At 40.3% G+C, this 21,202-nt stretch overlaps 1 protein-coding gene across 1 annotated transcript in view; it reads right to left on the bottom strand.

Annotated features, from left to right (window-relative positions):
- LOC103193850 (alpha-2-macroglobulin-like protein 1) overlaps positions 1 to 21,202 on the bottom strand; it is a 53,957-nt gene that overhangs the window by 15,350 nt on the left and 17,405 nt on the right. The window contains exons 14-29 of the mRNA XM_007937160.2: positions 18,576 to 18,721; positions 17,788 to 17,937; positions 17,099 to 17,293; positions 16,210 to 16,303; positions 14,136 to 14,250; positions 12,245 to 12,473; positions 11,738 to 11,864; positions 11,428 to 11,549; positions 10,825 to 10,876; positions 10,397 to 10,480; positions 8,031 to 8,207; positions 7,785 to 7,866; positions 7,277 to 7,433; positions 3,655 to 3,729; positions 3,315 to 3,477; positions 485 to 699 (exon numbers count right to left, since the gene is read on the bottom strand). Of these exons, the coding sequence (XP_007935351.1) occupies positions 485 to 699; positions 3,315 to 3,477; positions 3,655 to 3,729; positions 7,277 to 7,433; positions 7,785 to 7,866; positions 8,031 to 8,207; positions 10,397 to 10,480; positions 10,825 to 10,876; positions 11,428 to 11,549; positions 11,738 to 11,864; positions 12,245 to 12,473; positions 14,136 to 14,250; positions 16,210 to 16,303; positions 17,099 to 17,293; positions 17,788 to 17,937; positions 18,576 to 18,721 (2,183 nt within the window). The remainder of the gene's footprint in view (positions 1 to 484; positions 700 to 3,314; positions 3,478 to 3,654; positions 3,730 to 7,276; positions 7,434 to 7,784; positions 7,867 to 8,030; positions 8,208 to 10,396; positions 10,481 to 10,824; positions 10,877 to 11,427; positions 11,550 to 11,737; positions 11,865 to 12,244; positions 12,474 to 14,135; positions 14,251 to 16,209; positions 16,304 to 17,098; positions 17,294 to 17,787; positions 17,938 to 18,575; positions 18,722 to 21,202) is intronic.

Genomic DNA, 21,202 nt, shown 5'->3' with positions numbered 1-21,202 from the left:
CACTATGCTACCAGAGCTCCCTCTATAGCATTATGTACCTTTATTAGGTTATAACCAGATTCTGTTTTGTAATAGCATTTGTCCTCGCCTTCCTTCTAGATTGTACACTTTTTACAGTAAGGATTATATCTTTCTTACTTCCCAATGCCTATAATAGAAGAAGGAGCTATACTCACCATCTATGATATTATGTTTACAGACCCCAAAATTGTCTGATTTATTCATATATATAAATTTAGTCATAATTATATATGTCCTATTTACATGTAAAACATGGATCTCATGATGTTTCATACTCTATGAAGAAAGAGCTTTAAGTAAATCTGGTACAATTTATGTACTCATGTGATCAAATTTTATGACTCCTTCTGTATATTTTTCACATGCTTTTTCTGTCTCTAGAATTCTAATACCCTGGACCTCTGTCTCCACATGGAATTTAGTCCTATCTGATAAGTGGAAGTGAGGAAAGCAAGCTGTTTACCTGAGTCGAAGAGAAGCCTCCATATGCATTGCGTTGCTTGGTTAGCCAAGCCACTATAGCTGTGGCCTTGGCTACCTCATTTTGAGTCAGTCTGGCCTTGACAAGCTGGGCCAGTAATACATATGCTGTGAGTTCCACATCTACAGCCTCAGGCTTAGACCAAAAGTTGTCATTTGGTGGCTGAGAAGGTTTCTGGCTCCAGTGAATAGACTCTTCTAGGGAGGAAGAAGTATAATGAGGAAGGCCTTGAAGGAACTGATTTTCCCATATTCATTTTGTAAGCACAGTACTTTAGTACTTTCAGATAAAGCACCAACCAACAATTAACCATGGCTTAGAGAAAACTGTTACTCAGAATTAGCCCATTTATTGGCCACAATTATAAGTAGGATGTGGGGATGTGTGTGAATATGTACAGCCACACACAAATCCCCAAGGTATGGTTTAGCTGGGAGTGTCAATAAATGCTCCCATCTCTAGTGATTACAAGAAACCCATCCTTGTTAATTTATAGATTCTGATGCTATCAGAGATAAGTAAGTAGAAACATCTTATAAGAATCTTACGTGTATGGGGACTTTTTTTTCTAACTTAAAGAATTTCACGAACAGTTCAGCATTTATTTTACTTAATCAAGGGTTTAACGTTCCTAGAAGAATAAAAATGATAGGACACATATAAGAACTCTGAGAAACCATAGAATAAATGCTAAGGAAATAGTAGGTGATCAAATAGAATATGAGATCAAGACTCTATGACAGCTAATATGACAGGTAACTTGAAGTAAAAGAAGAAAAATGGAAATAAGAATGGGAGCTAGACGCCTGTTTAAATAGAAATACCAAGAATAAGTAACCCATAGGAGGCAATCTAATTGGAAGAACATAATAGAACACATCATTTAAGCCTACAAGATAATGAAGAAAAGATAATCACATTAAATCAATAAACAGTGGTAAGGATGTACTCCACCCACTGTCTAAGACACCCATTTTATGACTGGAGTTGCTTATACACTAGCCAAAAACATTATCCAGAGCCCATGTAAGAAGAGGACTCAACAATGACATTCAAATAAATGAAAGTTGAGATTAAATTTCTTCCTGGAAGTATAATCTCAAATACATAGCTAGATAAAGGAGATGCATGAATATTTTACTTATAAAGTTTCCTAGGACTTCAGATATTACTCTAAATCCAACCAGAAGTTTTAAAAGAACCTGGAGAGGTCTTTAAGTTTAATTTTCGTCCCATCTTAAGATACAACTTCAGTGACACCACACTAAAAAACAAAACAAAACAAACAAACAAACAAAACCACCAGTTGCCGTAGAGCATTTCTAACTCTGGGCAACCTCATGGGTGTCAGAGTAGAACTGTGCTCCATAGGGTTTTCAATGACTGATCTTATGGTAGTAGTAGGTCTTTCTTCCTTTTTGTCTTTTTAATATTTCATTGTGCTTTGGGTGAAAGTTCACATAGCAAATTCGCTTTCTTAGTCAATAGTTTATATACAATTTGTTCCCTCATATTGGTTGCAATCCCTGCAATGTGTCAGCACTCTCCCTATTTCCTCCCTGAGTACCTCATTTCCAGTCATCTGGTTTCCTTTTCCTTCCCTGTCTCCTCATCTTTGGTTTTGGGCAAATGTTGCCCTTTTGGTCTGTAGAGTTTATTGTTCTAGAGAGCACATTCTTCACGTTGTTTGTTTTATAGAAAAACAAAAAAACCAAACTCACTGCCGTCCAGTTGGATCTGACTCATAGTAACACCTCCTTAGGTTTCCAAGGCAATATCACTATGAAAGTAGATTGCCCCATCTTCCTTCTGAGGAGTGGCTGGTGGGTTTGAACCACCAGCCTTTTGATTAGCAGTCAAATGCCTTAGCCACTGCGTCACCAGAGCTCTTCCTTGTTTTATAGACCCATCTATTATTTGAGTCGGGTTCGACTCGAAGGCACATAACAACAACAACATTATTTGACTGGAAGGTGGCCTCTAGGAGTGTCTTCAGTTTCAAGTTAGAAGGTTTTCTCAGAGCAATAGTTTTAGGAGTTTCTGTAGTTTCATTCTGACCAGTAAGTCTGGTCTTTTTTCTTTTTTTTTTTTTTCTTGTCTCTGAATTTTGTTCTACACTTTTTTTACCCATTCTAACCAGGCCCTTCTATTGTGATCTTAGACAGAGTGGTTGGTAGTAGCAGCCATGCACTATCTAGTTTTCCTCGTCTCAGGTTAGAGGCTGTAGTTCATGTGGGCCATTAGTCCTTTGGACTAATTGCTTCCTTGACTTTTCATTTTTCTTGGTTCTCTTATACTCCAGATGGGAAGACACCAATAGTTGCTTCTTAAATAGCCACTTAAACTTTTAAGACCCCAGATGCTGCTCACCAGACTATGATGTATAACATTATCTTTATGAACTGTGATAAATCGACCTAGATGTGCCCCACAACAGGCCTTCTTTTGGAGGTGTCTCTGGATGAACTCAAATCCCCAAACTTTGGTTAGCAGCTGAGCACGTTAACTGCAACACCGAGGGAGTCCAAAGAATTTTGAAGGCCTCGAAAAAGGTGATTCTACAGTGACAGTAAATTTTCTGACTACCTTATACCACCTAGTTTCTCTGCATGTTAAAGGAAGACATTGCCCAATGAGTGCTTACATGGGCTTTTCCTCAAAGTTCCCAATGATGACTTTATAGCTAACCAAATTTTACAAAAATGAATGTTAGAATTGAACATAAGTGGAACTGAGGAGACTGGGGAAAATTTTAGATGACTCATATCATATTTTCACAATTTCCAAAGTACTCCTAACCTGACCAACATACCTGAGATGATAGCCTGTTGATCTAATTTTTCAAGAAGACTGTTCCTGATGTCCATCTCCCCAGCCAGGGAGAAAGTATAAGCTAGGAGGGCCTGTGTGTAGAGGTTGGTGGTGGAAGTGACAGAATTCTTGAGACACTGCAGACCCTGATTCACCATTTGGTCCTGAAAAGTAAGGAAAAAGAACAATTTATAAGGCATTCCTTATAACATAGGAAGCAACAGGGAAATCATGATATTTTTCTTTTGATTGAAAGATGAATTGAACAAAGAGAGGAGAATTTCTCTAGGAATTCTAATATGACAGGAAGAGTATAAAGAGGAAGAGCTAGAAAAACTCACATCCATGGCCTTTCCCATCTCCAGCAATGCAGCCGTGATATATGCAGTCAACGAGACCTCATCATCAACACCACCCTAGAAGGGAACAGGGAGAGGGAAGTGAAGACAGCAGCCAGCACAGACAGGGACTGTGTGCTGTTGCAAAAAAAGGCATCTCCTGTGAATAAATGAATTATTTTAAAAAGTGCCCCCTTCCACAGGCTGACTGCAGCCCCAAGCCTCCAGCACACACAAGGAGGGAAGAAAAGGCTCGACTTAGCAACTGTACATCCTTGGACAGTTGTCTGCAGTAGCCTTCAGCTCTAAATAGGTACTTAGGGAACCCAAGGAAAGGGGTTAAGGAGGATGAGGGGTGAAAAGAGGGAATTGGGGAGAATATCCTAACATATTGCCAAAGCTGAGCATCCTCGAATCTACCTCTCCTCAAGGAACAGAAGGTGCAGCCCCTCCTCCAGGGGTCGGGGTGGCGGGTGGAATTAGGTAAGAACTTCCCGGCTTAACACCTTTCACAGAAATATCTTAGCAAGCTTTAAAAATGCCTAATCTAAATTGTGATCTTCATTGTACTGGTGATAAAACAAACACTTAAAAATGTTAGGGGGAAAAAAAAAAAGAAAGAAAGAAACTTGGTCAGAATTACACAGTTAATATACAGGAGGACTGGGATTTGAACTCAGGGAGTTGAAGTCTGAAGCTCAAGTACTGAACTACTAAGTAACTACACAGGAAAGTGGTAGGATCAACTTTTAGGATCTTGTACTAGTCAAGTTTTGTACTACTGCCAGGGCTATTTCACATAGTGTACAAGGGAAGAGAATGTCTCGGGAGAGAGTGATGAGATCCTGTATAAGGAATACTATTGTTGTTAGGTGCCTTTGAGTTGGTTCTGGCTCGTAGCCATCTTATGTATAACAGAATGAAATGTTGCCTGGGCCGATGCTGTCCTCACAATCATTGCTATGTCTGAGCCCATCATTGCAGCCACTGTGTCAGTCCATCTCATTGAGGCTCTTCCACTTTTTTGCTGACCCTCTGCTTTACCAAGCATGATATTTTCCCCAGGGACTGGTCCCTCCTGGAGACATTTCCAGAGTAAGCAAGACAAACTCTCACCATCCTGGCTTCTAAGGAGCATTCTGGCTATTCTTTTTCCAAGACAGATTTGTTTGTTCTTCTGGCAGTCCAGGGTAAATTCAATATTATTTATCAATGTCATAATTCAAAGGCATCGATCTTCTTCAGTTTTTCTTATGCATTGTCCAGCTTTCACATGCATGTGCAGCAACTGTGCCTTAGTCCTCAAGGTGACATTTTTGCTTTTTAACACTTCAAAGTAGTCTTTTGCAGCAATTTGCCCAATGTGTAATTTGATTTCTTGACTGCTGCTTCCATGGGCATTGATTGTTGATCCAAGTAAAACGAAATCCTTAAAAACTTGAATATTTTTTCCATTTATCATGATGTTGCTTATTGGTCCAGTTGTGATGATTTCTGTGTATTGAGCTTTAATCCATATTGAAGGCTGTAGTCTTTGATCTTCATCACTAAGTGCTTTAAATCTTCTTCACTTTCAGACTTATAGCAAGCAAGTTTGTGTCATCTGCACATCATAGGTTGTTAATGAGTTTTCCTCCAATCCTGATACTGTGTTATTCTTCGTATTATCCAGCTTCTCAGATTATTTGCTCAGCATACAGACTGAATAAATTTGGTGAAAGAAAACAACTCTGATGCACACCTTTTCCAATTTTAAGCCACGCAGTATCTTCTAGTTCTGTTTGAATGACTGCCTCTTTGTTCAAGTACAGGTTCCTCATGAGCACAGTTAAGTGCTCTGGAATTCCCATTCTTTGCAATGTTATACATAACTGTTTTATGATTCACACAGTCAAATGCCTTTGCATAGTCAATAAAACACAGTCAAACATCTTCATGATATTCTTTGCTTTCAGTCAAGCTCCATCCGCAATCAGCAAAAAAAGAAAGAAGCACTGCTGTTGAGTGGGATCCGACTCATAGAGACCCCTCCTTGGCTTTCTGAGATAGTATCACTACAGAAATAGATTGCCAACCTTCCTTCTGAGGAGTGGCTGGTGGGTTTGAACTACCAGCCTTCTGGTTAGCAGTCAAATACCTTAGGCACTATGCCACCAGAGCTCCCAAAATCAGCATTCAGACAAGGACATGGAAAAAGGGATATCTTTACTAATTTTAAAAAAAAAGTGATATTTTTTTAAATCGGCCAAGATATCCCTTTTCCCATGTCCTTGTCTGAATCCAGCTTGACTTTCTGGCAGTTCCCTTTCAATGTACTGCTACAGCCATTTAAAAATGGTCTTCTGGAAAATTTTGCTTGTATTAATATTAATAATAGTAATAGTAATGATGTTTATAAGGAATACCAGTGAATATTAAATAGAGTTTTTCTCAGTGCTTAAGATTTTAAATCCAGGCCCTAGAACATCAGTGTAAATTATTTCTCTAGGAAAGTTCACACAAATGTTTCTTTCACTGAGTATGTTCTGTACTAACCAAGTATCTTCCAGCATCTGGATCTCACACTGTAATTGAAAGGATTGTCACAGGATTAGGCAACATTTCCTTCTGTTATAGAGCTCTGGTAGTGTAGCACCTAAAGCATTTGGCTGCTAACCAGAAGGCTGGCAGTTCAAACCCATCAGCCACTCCTCGGAAGGAAGTTGGTCGATCTACTTCTGTGGTGATATCACCTTAGAAACCCAAGGAGGGGTCACTATGAGTTGGATCTGACTCGATGGCAGTGCGTTACTTTGTTTGTTGTTATACATAATGTTGCCATGAGTCAGAGTCATCTCAATGGTAACTAAGAACACCTAGCCATGTAGTGAGTGGGTAAGAACAGTGTCTATGGAGTAAGACTGCCATGGTTCAAACTGTAGTTCTACCACTTATCAGCACAATTGGACAATTTACTTCATCTCAGTGCCTATTTCTTCATCTGTAGAATGGAATTAATAATTTGATATAAGTATCCATCTCATTGATTTGTTGTAAGCATTAAATAATATAAAATAAAAACAAAGTTCTTAAAAGAGTGTCTGGCACAGAGTGAACCCCCAGTTAAGGTTAGCTGGATCATAGGCAGCACCACAAAATGTACTGGGCTACTTACTCGTCCCCACCAGAGAAAATGGCTTTACTTTGATCACACTCTAGATTTCTCCCCAAATCTGGAGATGATGAAAGGCTCATAGATCTAGTCTAGTGATTCTCAAATTTCAGCATCGGAATTATTTGTAAGGCTAGTTAGAATACAGGTTGCTAGCCCATACCCTCAGAGTTTCTCATTCAGTATGTCTAGCGTGGGCCTGGGATTTGCATTTCAAACAAGTTCCCAGGTGATGCTGATGCTGCTGATCTGGGGATCACACTTTGAGGTCCCATGTTCTAGCACATATTCTTATTCTATAGACATGAAAGTTGAGGTCTAGACTGTTAAGTGCATTGACCAAAGTCTCTCAGAGCTAGGGCTGAGTCAATAACACTGATGCCTAGGCTAGGACTTGCTGGACATGGCTCAAGCAGAGGAGCAAGTTCTTTCCAGACATAGTGAGTAGGTGGCAAGGCCCTGGCCAGACCTCACCTTCATAGCTGTGTGAAGGAGCTTTCCAACATTAGCATAGCAGCCGCTGGGGAGCTGGTTTCCTGCCATCCATTTGAGAGCATCTTGGATGTTTTTCTCATCAATGAAGATAAATTCCTGAGCCTGGCCAAAGCATTTGGTGACAAAGGCTGTCAGCCTACATGTAAAGAGGGAAACAATGGCTTGGAGATTTCCTGGTAAGGGTACAAACGTTCCATAGACTATTCTGGTATATGGTTCCAGAAAGGGAGTTGAAATGTAATGCCAGAGAAGGTCTGGAAAATGGTACCCTAATGGGCATTAGTAGGGACAAAAACTGGGGAGGGCACGAGATTAGGAGAAGGATGAGGGACCCAACCATGTGAAAGGCTGAAATAGAGAGTACTTGAGAATTGGAGGGCTGAGTACAAGAAGGAATGAAATTAAGGAGAGAGTGAAGAATAGTTCCAGAGGGCTCAGGATTTATGTTCTGGGGTATAAGGACTTACTGGGAAATGGGAAATATTACCATGTGTTTCCATTTCCATCCTGCTCCCCAAAGGCACTGTATGAACCATTGCTGTGTTTGTATGTTAGTTCTGTCTGGTACCCTGGGAAGCCAGATGTGGTTTTAGATCACAGTGACAATTTCACATCCCTATTCCCTTCAAGATGTTAGATACCTCAGGGCCTTGAACTTTCCTGTATTTTTTTCAATCTATCATAGGCCCTGAGGGAGAGGACTGTCCAGCAAAGAAAGATTTAACCAACTTACCTTTCTCCAGGAAACCCACTGCCCGAGACCTGATTTCCTCAGTCAGTAGCCCTGCCTTCTCCAGGTACTGCAAGACATAGATGATGGGGGCAAACATAACCATGTTCTGCTCCCCACAGCCACTTGGCATCTGCACCAGATTGTCTAGGTTCTGCAGGGCTGTGCCCATAATGTCCCCTGGGATCCAAAAGGAGAGAGAAAAAATATAGTGGTAAGAAAAAGAAAAAGAAAAAGAAAAACAACTTAAGGTTTCTAGAAAATCCTAAGATTTTGTCAAGAACAATTCTTTTAACAAACATATATTAGCTATCACTTAATGAGTGTTTACTATGTGTTCTGAGGATAGAACAAAAAGATAAACATCCTCTCTACCCTCAAAGAGCTCACAGAGGATCAGACAATTTCAATGTATTAGAATTATCATTCATTTTAAACAATCACAACATAGTACTCTAATACAGCACTGGATACCTAAAGGATGTTAGGTACCCAAAACCAAAACCAGTTGCCATTGAGTGTATTCTGACTCATGGAGACCCCATGTGTGGCAGAGTAGAACTGTGCTCCACCTTGTTTTCAACGGCTTTTTTTTTTTTTTTTTAAATTTTATTGTGATTTGGGTGAGCAAACTCATCTTCCATACAGCAGTTCACATACACTTTACATTGACTGCAATCTCCCACAATGCAACAGCTCTCTCCCCCTTCCACCTCCCCATAGCCACCTCTTCCCTGTGTCTTCCCCTCCCATGCACTCCTGCCCCCCGAGATGTCTTCAATGGCTGCTTTTTTTGGATGTAGAGCTTCATCCAAGGCACCTCTGAGTGGACTTAAACCTCCAACCTTTTGGTTAGCAGCCAAGTATATTAATGGTATGCACCCCCCAGGGACTGCAGTACTCAGAAAGGTACTACCTAAGGGAGTTCAGAGCTTTTCAGAAGCTGTGTCTATGGAGCTGATGAGTGATACAACAAACACTAACACTTAGACCCAACTTCTAAGTTCCTCCACTGCATATAAAATATCACCCTCCAAATCACCAAGTCCCTTCCAAACACACACAATCCTCACATTCTTCCTCAAGTATGTCTACAGACCCCTCCATACACTCTATAAGCCAGTAAGCCTGCCATAAGCAACTCATACACTCTATAAGCCAGTAAGCCTGCCATAAGCAACTCATTGACATCTGCATTTTAGCCATTGAAGGAAATTCAAATCTATAAATATGTACTGAATGTCAATTATGTTCTAAGAACTTACTAAGAACAGAAATTAAAAAGGCATAGTTCTTGTCCTCAAGGAATTCACAATGCAGTGTGGAAGACAAACATATACAGTGAGTGCTAGACATGTGAATAATATGCAGTTGAATCTGAGAAGTTTTAACCTGCACATGACCTTGGAAGGGGTAAAAAAGTAAAGAAAGTACCTAAAATGTATAAGACTCCTACTATGTGCTAGATATTGTGCTGAGAACTTTTATCTACATTGCATTTAATATTCACACAAATCTGAGAGGTAGGTTATTATCATGTGTGACAGAAGGATCAGATTTGTTAAATAATAAATATAAAATGAACAATAACGTCCTTGTACTCCTTGAACAATCAACTATATGAAACCAAAAGGGCAGAATTTGCCCAAAATTAAAACACAGAAGGTAGGTAGGGGCAGGAAAGAAGGAGGAATGGAAATAAGGAATCCAAGGAGGAAGTGGAAAGAGTGCTGTTACATTGAGGGGATTGCAACTAATGTCACAGGACAAAATGTGTATAAATTGTTGAGTGGGAAAATAATGTGCTCTGCAAATTTTCCATGAAAGCCACAATCACCATTAAAAAAAAAAAAAAAAGAATTGTTAAGTAACTGGTTCAAGGTCACATGGCTAGAAACGCTAAAGCTGGGTCCCAAACCCAGTTTGATATGATTTTCAAGTATATGCTTTTATATTCACTCCCCTCCTTGCCCACAGTAGTGAAGTGGTCCTGTCTATGTAAATATGGTCGTGTCTTCCCTAAACTATACTTAAATAGGTAAGTTCCTAAATTTGACAATGGTTCCTGCAAACCATTTATCCTCTCCACCTAATTTCTAGACAAGCTATGCCTAAATGCATTTGCTTACCTTTCATTTTTTTCCTGCCTAGCCTCCTTTCTGTTTAACTACAGTATACCATCTAATACCATCTCTATGGTTACGTATGCCCTGTATTTCCCCACTATATAAAATAAACTCTTCTTTCTCATCACTTCTAATCTACTGTACCTTCTTTCAGATAGGTCCACATCCCCAACTTACTGCACAACTTTGCAACATTTTCTGCCCCACTTTTTCTCTTTCAGCTAAGCATCTCTGGCTGCTTACCCAGAACAGTAACATAAGCCTTGGCTGAATCAGGAACAACAGCCACAGGGAGCTCCAGAGAAATGGATTCTGAAACCACCTTTCCTGTGAGACAAAAGAGGGTGAAAATAATAGAGGTTCTCGGGTCCAAACCATAGAAAAACTTTCCACAATCCAGATATTTCTACAGGATGGAGACAAATTTCTTTTGCCTATTCATAGTGAGAGTCCAAAAATTTCAAAATTTTTGTAATTCCAAAGACAGTCACAATCTTACTGTGCATTTTCTCTTCTTCATCCTGCCTCTCAGCTAGTTGGCCCCATAAGGGATGGCGTGGTACTCCCACTCGGTCTTATCCTTCCTTATCCCATACATTCTTCTTTTTGCCTATGAAAATCTCCTGTTGCCTAAGAGTTCTTGCCACCAACCCCCTTCCAACTTGACCCACCTTTTGGGCACAGTAGTGAGCTATGTGTCTTCTCCACGAGGACTCCCTCAGGCTGGCATGGAGAGAGACACAGTCCAGTTGAAAACAGTGAAGACGAATTCCAGGACAGGTGGTATGGCAAGGAAGGAATATGAAGGGAAAGGGAAATGGAGAGAAGAGCCCCCGCTGTGTTCCAGGGCTTCCCTCAGAACTAGAGAGAACAAGCATGTCTTTGAAGCTCAAGTCTCTATTTTCAACCCAGGGATGTACCGCTCAGTAAAATTCTATCTAAGCAAGGCAGCATTAGGAAAATTGGAAGAGGAAGGATTGACAATGGGTTTCATGATGGGATTGGGGAAAAAAAAAAAAAAAAAGCAGCTAATGATGAAGTTAAAGATTTTAGTAAGGGAAACTAACATTCCTTGAGTGGCTAAGCACCTTCATAGACCATAGATTTGGGCAAATGATTAAGGGTGGAAAGGGGACAAGGAAGGAAAAAGTTGAAGCTGCCTGATTGTAGTTGGGGTAAGACAGCCATGAGAGACTAACTGTTATGGTTAGACACTGGGCATCCTGGTTTCGTAGCTGTTTTTACCTCTGAAGCTGGGCCTGCAGAAAACTAACCTTGACCAGAACTGGTTTGATGAGTGTGTCACTTCGGCCCTTTTCTGGAACAAAGCCCTTCTGGCCTCCACAGAGTTCATTGCTGTTCAGAATCTCAGTATGAATCGTAAAGTTTACGTGGCCTGAGGAGAGAGAAGGAGGAGGGGAAATATTAGCCCTACTGCCAGAGGTACCAATGAGGTCTTTTCATCTATAGACCAGAGCTTCTTAAACCTAGAAACAGTTGCTGTCAAATTAACCCCAATTCATGGTGACCTCATACGATTTCTCTCTGGGTTTTCCTTGCCCATCTACTACTTCCCTCTCTTACCCAATTTGATTGCTGTGATATTCCAGTGATAGGATTTTGCTTCATCAGCACAGAGACAGTTGGAGGTCTCAGAATCTGCCCATGATACCACCTGGTACTCTTCTGATTTAACCAGGTTGGTCTGAACCTGAAAAGAATGTTTGGGATAAAAGGTATGAGCAAAGCAGCAAGCAGACAGAGACTAAGGGAAACTCAAGAGCAGAGACAATGACATGTTTTTCCCGGGGAAAATTGGATGCTTAAGGGAGCTCTGCTGGCATAGTGCCTAAGGGATTTGACTGCTAATCAGAAGGGTGGCAGTTCAAACCCACTAGCCACTCCTTGGAAGGAAGGTTGGGCAATCTACTTCTATAGTGATACTGCCTCGGAAACCCTAGGAGGGGTTGCTGAGTCGGATCCAACTTAAGGGCAGTGAGTTTGTTTTTTTTTATTTGGTAATTAAATTTATGGGGATTAGGGGCTGTGGTTCCAGTGCTGACACCTGCTCCCTGTATCCCCAGCTCTCACCCTGATGCAATCCTTTAGATAATTGAATATGGTGGCAGTAAGACGAAAGGATTCTCCACGAACTACTGAGTGAGGGAGAGTCAGATCAACAAAGAATGGCTTGAAAGCAGTTAGTCCAACAGTGGGTGAAAGACCAAAGCCTCTGGACTGAGAGGTGCAGAAAGTCATGGCCTTCCACTCGGTGATGGTATCAGGAACTGTGACATGGATAGCCTCCTTACCAGAGTTACTGTGGGAACACAAGAACCCAGGCAAGGTAGAGGGAGAACAGAACAGGAAAAGCATTTGTGAATTACGCGATAAATTCATCTGCAGAAGTGAATTTTTTCCCATTTATTTATTATTGTGGTAGATATATATGTTACAAAATATTTGCCATTTCTATAATCTTCATATATATATAGTTCAGCAATGTTAATTTTGTTCATCACATTGTTCACCCATCACCATAAACTGTTCCCAATTTTTTCCATCACCTTGAACAGGGAAGCTCAGTGTTCCCTATGCATTATGTCTTTATATCACTCTCCCTTCCACCTACCTCCAGTAAATACTAATAAAATGTATTCTCTATACACTAGTCTACTGTAGATATTTCATATAAGTGGGATCACAATACAATACAATATTTGTCTTTTTGTGACTGACTGATTTCAGAAGTGAATTTGTTGTGTGGGGAAAAGTGAAGTGGCAACCAATCTGGGGGACATGTGAGCCTAAGCATGTGAATCTGGAGGTGAGTGAGGATGTACAAATAAGGGAGAAGGGAGGTGACAGAGTATATATGTGTGGGGGGTGTAAGTGTGGGTGCTTGGTACAAGCATATCTGAAAGAGATATTCAGAGTGCCCTCTGAATCTATGAGGATGTCTTCTTAAGGCTAGTCAAAATGAGTATGTAAGCCGTGGGCAAGAACTAATGTCAATATGTGCCTTTTAGTTTGTGTGGATCAGGAGTAAGAATGCACTTTGTGTGCTGTGAGAATTTGAGAATGGGAGGATTTAAAAAAAAATTAATTGTGGTAAATATATATAACAAACATTTGCTAATGCAACCTTGTTTTACATACACAATATCGTGACACTGACTACATGCATCATGTTGCTCAACCATCACCACTATCCATTTCCAAATGTTTCCATCATCCTTAACAGAAGCTCAACATCCCCTAAACAATAAATCCCCTTTCCCCCCTCATTCCTGCCCCTGTTAACCACCAATAAACTTTGGTCTCCATACACTTGCCTATTTTAGATATTTTATATAAGTAGAATACAAAATTTGTCCTTTTGTGGCTTCTTTAACTTAGCATTACATTTTCAAGGTTTGTTCATGTGGTAGCATGTATCAGGATTTCATTTCTTTTTATGGCTGAGTAACAATATTCCATATGTACCACATTTTGTTTATCCAATCATATGTTGACAGATATTTGGGTGGTTTCCACCTTTTGCTGTTGTCAATAATGCTGCAATGAACAATGATGTACAAGTATCTGTTTGCATTCTTTACTAGGTATATGCTAGGAGTGAAATGATTTGACTATAACACAATTCTATGTTTAGCTTTTTGAGGAAATGCCAAATTGTTTTCCACAGTCATTGTACTATTTTACAAATCCACCAGCGAAGGATGAGGGTTGCAATTTCTTCACATCCTTGCTAACACTTGTTTTCTTCTTCTTTTTTAATTGCAGCCATCTTAGTGGGTGTGAAGTGTGGATTTGTTTTGAGTGATTGTATATAATTGTATAAAAATTCAGGGAAAGAAATGAATTCCCATAGCCCCCATCTAACTTTGTTATCTAGGGACTTGGATTCATTAGAAATTATCTGAGTTCTCTACTCACTCCACATTGCATAATCTTGCTGTACATTTGAGGCACCACTTACCCAATAGGAAACAGATCCCAGATCCAGGTCTCTGGGAAGTACTGGCGGACCTGAGAGTCCCCTGACTGAGGTGATGAAGATGATAATTCAAAACCCTCTCTACGAATACCACCACCTGCTGAGGAGATCAAGAAAATTTTGGAAAACAGAATATTCCAGTTGTGAGATGAATAGAGGTAGAAGGACTACTAGTAAGTAATTCAAAAGAAGTAGAGAACATCTGATCAGAAATATGGAAAAAGGACTACTGAGGAACTAAGTAGTCACAAAGGCCACTGGGGGTAATTGAAAGAGAAGTTTGGCCAGGCAATGAATTAATAAGGGCTGCAGGTTTCAAAAGCCCTTCTCAAAGGGCCTGTGTTATAGTCTCTCTTCTCAAAGAGAGACCCTTTGGAAACTTCCCTTGGGCCACAGAGCCTCCCAAACATCTGCTCATAAAATAGGTGCAAAGTATTTTTTATCATAATAAGAGATCTTGTATCTATCTTCTTTCACTTTTCTTCTTGACTGACCCAATAGGAATGAAGGGACCATAGAGCAAGGAGGGGTCTAGGTTTATAGTATCTCTGGTACAATCCATTCTCATCCTAAGGTTGGAGGCTCAGTTCACAAATAGGAGGCAATGAGGGAGCTTCCAGAGTTCCAACCAAACCAAACCAAACTCACTGCCATCGAGTCGATTCTGATTCATAGCAACCTCCTTTGGGTTTCTGAACCAATATCTCTATGGAAGTAGATTGCCTAGTCTTTCTTCTGCAGAGTGGCTGGTGAGTTTGAATCACTAACCTTCTAGTTAGCAGTCAAATGCCTTATGCACTATGCCACCAGAGCTTCTGCATTGCAATGTTGTTGTTGTTAAGTGCCATCGAGTCGTTTCCAACTCATAGCGACCCCATGCACAGCAGAACGAAACACTGCCCGATCCCGCACCAGCCCCACAATCCCTGCTATACTTGAGCCCATCATCGCAGCCACCATGTCAATCCATCTCATTGAAGGCCTCCCCCTCTTTCGTCAACCCTCCACCCTACCAAGCATGACATCCTTCTCCAGGGAATGGTCCCTTCTTACAACATGACCAAAATAGGTGAGACGAAGTCTGGCTATTCTTGCTTCCAAGGAGCATTCTGGCTGCACTTCCTCCAGGACAGATCTGTTAGTTCTTTTAGCAGTCCATGGTACTTTCAGCATTCTCCGCCAGCACCACAACTCAAAAGCATCAACTCTTCTTCGGTCTTCCTTACTCATTGTCCAGCTCTCACATGCATATGAGGCGATTGGAAATATCATGGCTTGTGTCAGGCGCACCTTAGTCCTCAAGGAGATATCCTTGCTCCTCAGCACTTGAAACAGTTCCTTCGCAGTTGACTTTCCCAATGCTACACGTCGTCTAATGTCCTGACTGCTGCTTCCGTTGGCTTCGATTGTAGAACCAAGCAACGTGAATTCTTTGACAACCTCAATCTTCTCTCCATTTATTGTGATGCTGCTCATTGGTCCAGTTGTGAGGATTTTTGTTTTCTTTATATTGAGACGTAATCCATACTGCAGACTGTATTCTTCAAACTTCATCAGTAGGTGCCTTAAGTCATCCTCACTTTCAGCAAGCAAAGTTGTATCATCTGAATATTTCAGGTTGTTAATGATTCTTCCTCCAATCCTGATACCACGTTTTTCTTCATATAGTCCAGCTTCTCGGATTATTTGCTCAGCATATAGATTGAATAAGTGTGGAGAAAGAATACAATCCTGACGCACTCACTTCTTGATTTTAAACCATGTAGTGTCCCCTTGGGAACTCTGGTAGCATAGTGGTTAAGGCACTTGATTGCTAACCAGAAGGCTGGCGGTTCAAATCCACCAGCCACTCCTCGGAAGGAAGATGGGGCAATCTACTTCCGTAGTGATATTGCCTCGGGAAACCCAAGGAGGGGTCGCTATGAGTCGGGTCTGACTTGACGGCACATAACAACAACAACAACAAGTGTCCCCTTGCATTGCAATAGTAATGTATTATCCTATATATAAAAAAAGTGCCAAGTGCTTGAATCTATAAGCCATAGAGGTAGCTTACCTCCACCCATTGTAGTAGCATATTTTGGAGACCAGTGCCTGCAATCTACTGGCTTCTTGATCTTGGCATTGGACAATATTTTCAGGCCCATGCTCTGATAGGTACCAAAGAAACCAGAAATATAAGTGTTAGGTGATCTCCTCCCCTACTTCAAAAGCCACTGCCAGGAATTACACCATTAAAATGTTGAACCAAAATATTCTTTTCTTATTACTGGTAAGACTGGTGGTGTTCATGTCCCAAGATTTGCTCACTTCCAGCTAGTGTGAAAGTCTTCAATTAAACTTATTTCATTGTTAAATATAGTTAATTCTTCTTCCAAATATAAGAGCCTGTGCCCTTATTATTTGACTTACTCTGCACTTTTTGAGGGCAGGGACATATTAGCTCACTCAATTCAACAGAAATATATTGAGCATTATGATTGGTCAGGCATTAGACAGAATACAAAGATGAACAACACACAGTCCCTGACCTCACAGACCTCCTGATCAAGACTTGGGCCACAAAGCCTCCCGAACATCTTTTCATAAAATAGGTGTAAAATATTTTTATAATAATAAGAGATCTTGTATCTATCTTCTTTCATTTTTCTCCTTAACTGAGCCCATAAGAATTAGAGGACCACAGACAGATTCAGGGACCACAGAGCAAGGAGGGGTCTAGCTTTACAGTATCTCACAAAGCTTCTCTTTTCAAGGCAATTGGACAATTTCTTCAAGCATAAGCATAAGAACCAATAGAGATTACCTTACATGCCAGGAGCTTCTTTTAGCATTTTGTCCCTGTCAGTGCCCACCTGGGTCCCTGGTTTTTTAGGTATGGGCTTTCCTTTCCTCCCTCCCATCACCACTGTTTCTATAAGAACACCATGGGTGAGAGGATGTACCTGGAAAAAGCTGAAAAGGTCAGTGCTGTCAGAGAACCAGGGCCTCCAGATAGCAGAATTAATGCTCCAACGCTGTTCAGGCACCGGGTCAATGAGTGGCTGAGGAAAGTCCCATGGGCCAGATGCTGGACACTCATCATATTCAGCCACCTGATAGGGGTAGTGACCATACCAGAATGGGAACATCCTGTAGACCTAGTGTGAGAAGGGAAAAGGAAATAAAGTTTTGATATAAAATGAAATCAATTGAGAAACTTCTCTCAGATTCTAGTGCCACATTCTAGTTCAATACTCCTGTATTATTTGTCTTCATTACTACAGAATTCTCACTATAGTTATGCTATCCAAGCTACTTCTCCTACTTTTCAAATTTTAACCTCTACTTCACCTGTTTTCATAATCCATCTTCTTTACCCCCTATTTTATTCTCTTTCCTTATCTCCACCTCCATATTAACTGTGCCCTTCTCATACAATCGTTTCTGCCTTGATTTCCACACCTGCCCTTCTGCCACCTTGTTGTTGTTGTTATTTGCCGTCGAGTCGGCCCCGACTCATAGCAACCCCTCCTTACAGCGCACCATTTCCCTAAAACTTTTCTTTCCACTTCCTGTGATCCATCTGTTATTGTGCCCGCAGACTAATGGTCTCCTCTGTCAACTCTCCCTTGCCCATCTGCAGATTACTCACAGAGCTGTTGCTCAGTTCTCTCTCGGGCCTAGTTAGTAAGACACTCTTATCCACAGCGCGGACTGCACACAGAGACCCAGGCGCTGCCTGAAGCTCTAGCTCCACATCTGCTCCTGGAAGCTGCTGGGGTGGTAAGAAGCCAAGAGAAACCTGGAGGAAGGAAAGGTGTGACTTGGATATTAGGTTAGCCTGGAGAGGAGGGAAACAGTATGATTTGGATCATCAGCCACTATACCCCAGCTGTGGTGTGTGGCCCACACCCTCACTTTTATACGTCTTTTTGTAAGCTCTAGCTCTTTAAGATTGGTGTCCAATTATACAGAAATTTTAGAAGACAGACAGTAGGAAAAAGAGAATATATGGAATAATTATATAGAACATGTGATTTCCTGGCATGGGTTTTTAAAAAGGGGAAGCAGACAGAGGTCAATTTCAATCAAACTTTCTAAAGCTATAAATACAAGGCAAGGCAAGGCAAGGCAACCACTGCTTTGGAGTTGGATCAGACTCATAGCAACCCATTCTTGGGTTTCCGAGGTGGTATCACTATGGACGTAGATTGCCCAAACTTCCTTCTGAGGAGTGGCTAGTGGGTTTGAACCACCAGCCTTCCAGTTGGGAGTCAAAATGCTTTAGGCACTATGCCACCAAAGCTCCCATAAATACAACATTCAACTTAAATATTATCTTGCTTCCTTGCCCCTGCCTTGTCTCTAACCCCAACACACACACACACAAGATCTTTTTGCCCAACTCTTTTTCTTTACCCTCCTGAACTGCCATTTTACCTGATTGTCAAAGCACATTTCCACTGAGAACTGAATTTTGTCAGCTATTATACCTCCACTAGGAAAAATGGCATAGATGACCAGTGAAGGATCAGGGGCTAGCCTGGAGGTGAAGGTCAGTGAGAGAGAGAAGGAGCCTTTTGGTCCTGAAAAAGAAGAGAGGACACAGGAGAATGAGAGTGCATACTCACTGACCAACCACATCTACCCATATGTTTGTAGTTCTCGTTGGGCTCATTGTAAACATGCTACTTCTCATCTTTCTAATCTTCTATCATTATAGTTAGTGTTCTGTTCTCATTGCTTCTAATATAAGAACTACTTTCTGGAGGATTAAAACATCCCTTTCCTGGAGTCATTATGTACGCAGTGTTGAGCTTCTGCTTATAATGATGGAAATTTGGCAATGGATAGTGGTAATCACTGCAGAATATGGTTAATGTAAAATGTGACTAAACTGTACACGTCAAAAACAATAAATTGATTCATAAATGAAGAAAATAAAACACTAATAAACGAGATTAAAGAAGACTTAAATAAATGAAAGATGTTCTGTGTTTATTGTTTGGAAGACATGATATTGTTACAATGGTGATACTAACCAAATCATTCTATAGGTTCAACACAATCCTGATCAAAATTTCAACAACCTTCTTTACAGAAATAGAAAGACCAACTCTCAACTTCATATGGAAAGACAAAAGACCCCGATTAGCTAAACCAATGCTGCAAGAAAAGAACAAAGTAGGAAGACTCACATTTCTTGAGTTTAAAGCATACTAATCACTACAGCAGTCAAAACATCCTGGTGCTGGTATAACAATAGAAACATAGACCAATAGAAAAGAACTAAGAGTCCAGAAATAAATCCACACATCTGTGATCAAGTGATTTTTGACAAGGGTGCTAAATCCATTAAATGGGGGAAAAAATGGTCTCTTCAGTAAATGATGGCAGAAAAATTGGATTTTCGTGTGCAGAAAAATGATACACCATACACAAAAACAAATTCAAAATGGATTAAGCACCTAAATGTACAAACAAAAAACATAAATTTCTTAGAAGAACAATCAAAGGCAATGTTGTCAGGCTTAGCTTTCAACAGTGGGTTATTTAATATACTATCAAAAGCACAAACAGCAAAAGATAAACAAATAAAATAAATTAAGATAAAATAAATTAATTAAAACTTTTGGTCATCAAAAGAATTTACAAAAAAAGTGAAAGGACAAGCTACCAAAGGGGAGAATATCTTCAGAAACCTTATATCCAACAAGAATCTAATAACATATAAAAACATATAAACCAAACTTACTGCCAATGAGTCAATTCTGACTCATAGCAACCCCTCCTTGGTTTTCCGAGGTGGTATCGCTGAGGAAGTAGATTGCCTAGTTTTCCTTCTGATGAGGGGCTGGTGGGCTTGAACCACCAGCTTTCTAGTTAGCAGTCAAATGCCTTAGGCCCTATGCCATCAGAGCTCCTTATAATAATATATATTGAACAATAAAATGACAAATATTCCAACCATAAACTAGGCAAAGGACTTTAATAAACATTTCACCAAAGGAGACATTTACGTGGCCACCAAATAAAATCAAAACCACAATGAGATACCATTATACTCCCACTACGATGGCTAAGGAGCTCTGGTGGTGTAGTACCTGAGACATTTGACTCCTAACCAGAAGGCTGGCAGTTCAAACCCACCAGTTACTCCTTGGAAGGAAGGTTGGGCAATCTATTTCTGTAGTGATACTGCCTCAGAAACCCAAGGAGGGGTCACTATGAGTTGGATCTGATTAGACAGCAGTGAGGTTTTTTTTTTTTTTTTTTTTATGATGGCTAAGATAAAATAAATAAATAAATATTGGTGAGGCTGTGGGGAAACTGGAATACTTATCCATTGCTAATGCCAATGCAAAATGGTACAGCCATTGTGAAAAACAACATAACAGTTCCTCAAAACACTAAGAATAGAACTACCATATGACCCAGCAATTCCACTCCTAGATATATACCCAAAAGACTTGAAAGCAAAGGCTCAAAATGAGACGTGTACACAAATGTTCACTGCAGCACTATTCATAACAACCAAAAGGTAGAAACAACCTAAATGCCTATCAACAGATGAAGGGATAAACAAAATGTGGTACATACATACAATGGAATACTACTCAGCCATTAAGGGAAATGAAGTCTTGATACATGCCACAGTATGGATGGAGCTTGACGACATTATGCTGAGTGAAATAAGTCACTCACAAAAGGACAAATATATGATTTCACTTACATAAAAAAGACAAGACAAGGTAAATGAAAAACAAAGTTTACTAGTGGTTACCAGGGGTGTGAGGGGTGGGGAAAAAGGGGTTTAATGGTGATGAAAAAACTGCATTGATTAACAGTAGGGTTGTACAGTTGATTACTATAACTGTTGTCAATAAATTGTAAACCTGTAAAAAATTGAATGGCAAATGTCATGTAATAGATATATTTACAACAATGACAAGAAAAAAAAAAAGACTGGCTGCAGGGGTTGCTTACATACAATCAAACACCTCATGGGATTTGTTTCCTTGGTTTGGAGATTTAGGGTCATGATTTCATGGCACATCCCAGTTAAC

Source organism: Orycteropus afer, unplaced genomic scaffold (assembly GCF_000298275.1).
Source record: "Orycteropus afer afer isolate SDZICR_OR568_19922 unplaced genomic scaffold, OryAfe1.0 scaffold00040, whole genome shotgun sequence".
NCBI classification, from domain to species: Eukaryota; Metazoa; Chordata; class Mammalia; order Tubulidentata; family Orycteropodidae; genus Orycteropus; species Orycteropus afer.
This window is presented reverse-complemented; position numbering and strand designations above follow the sequence as displayed.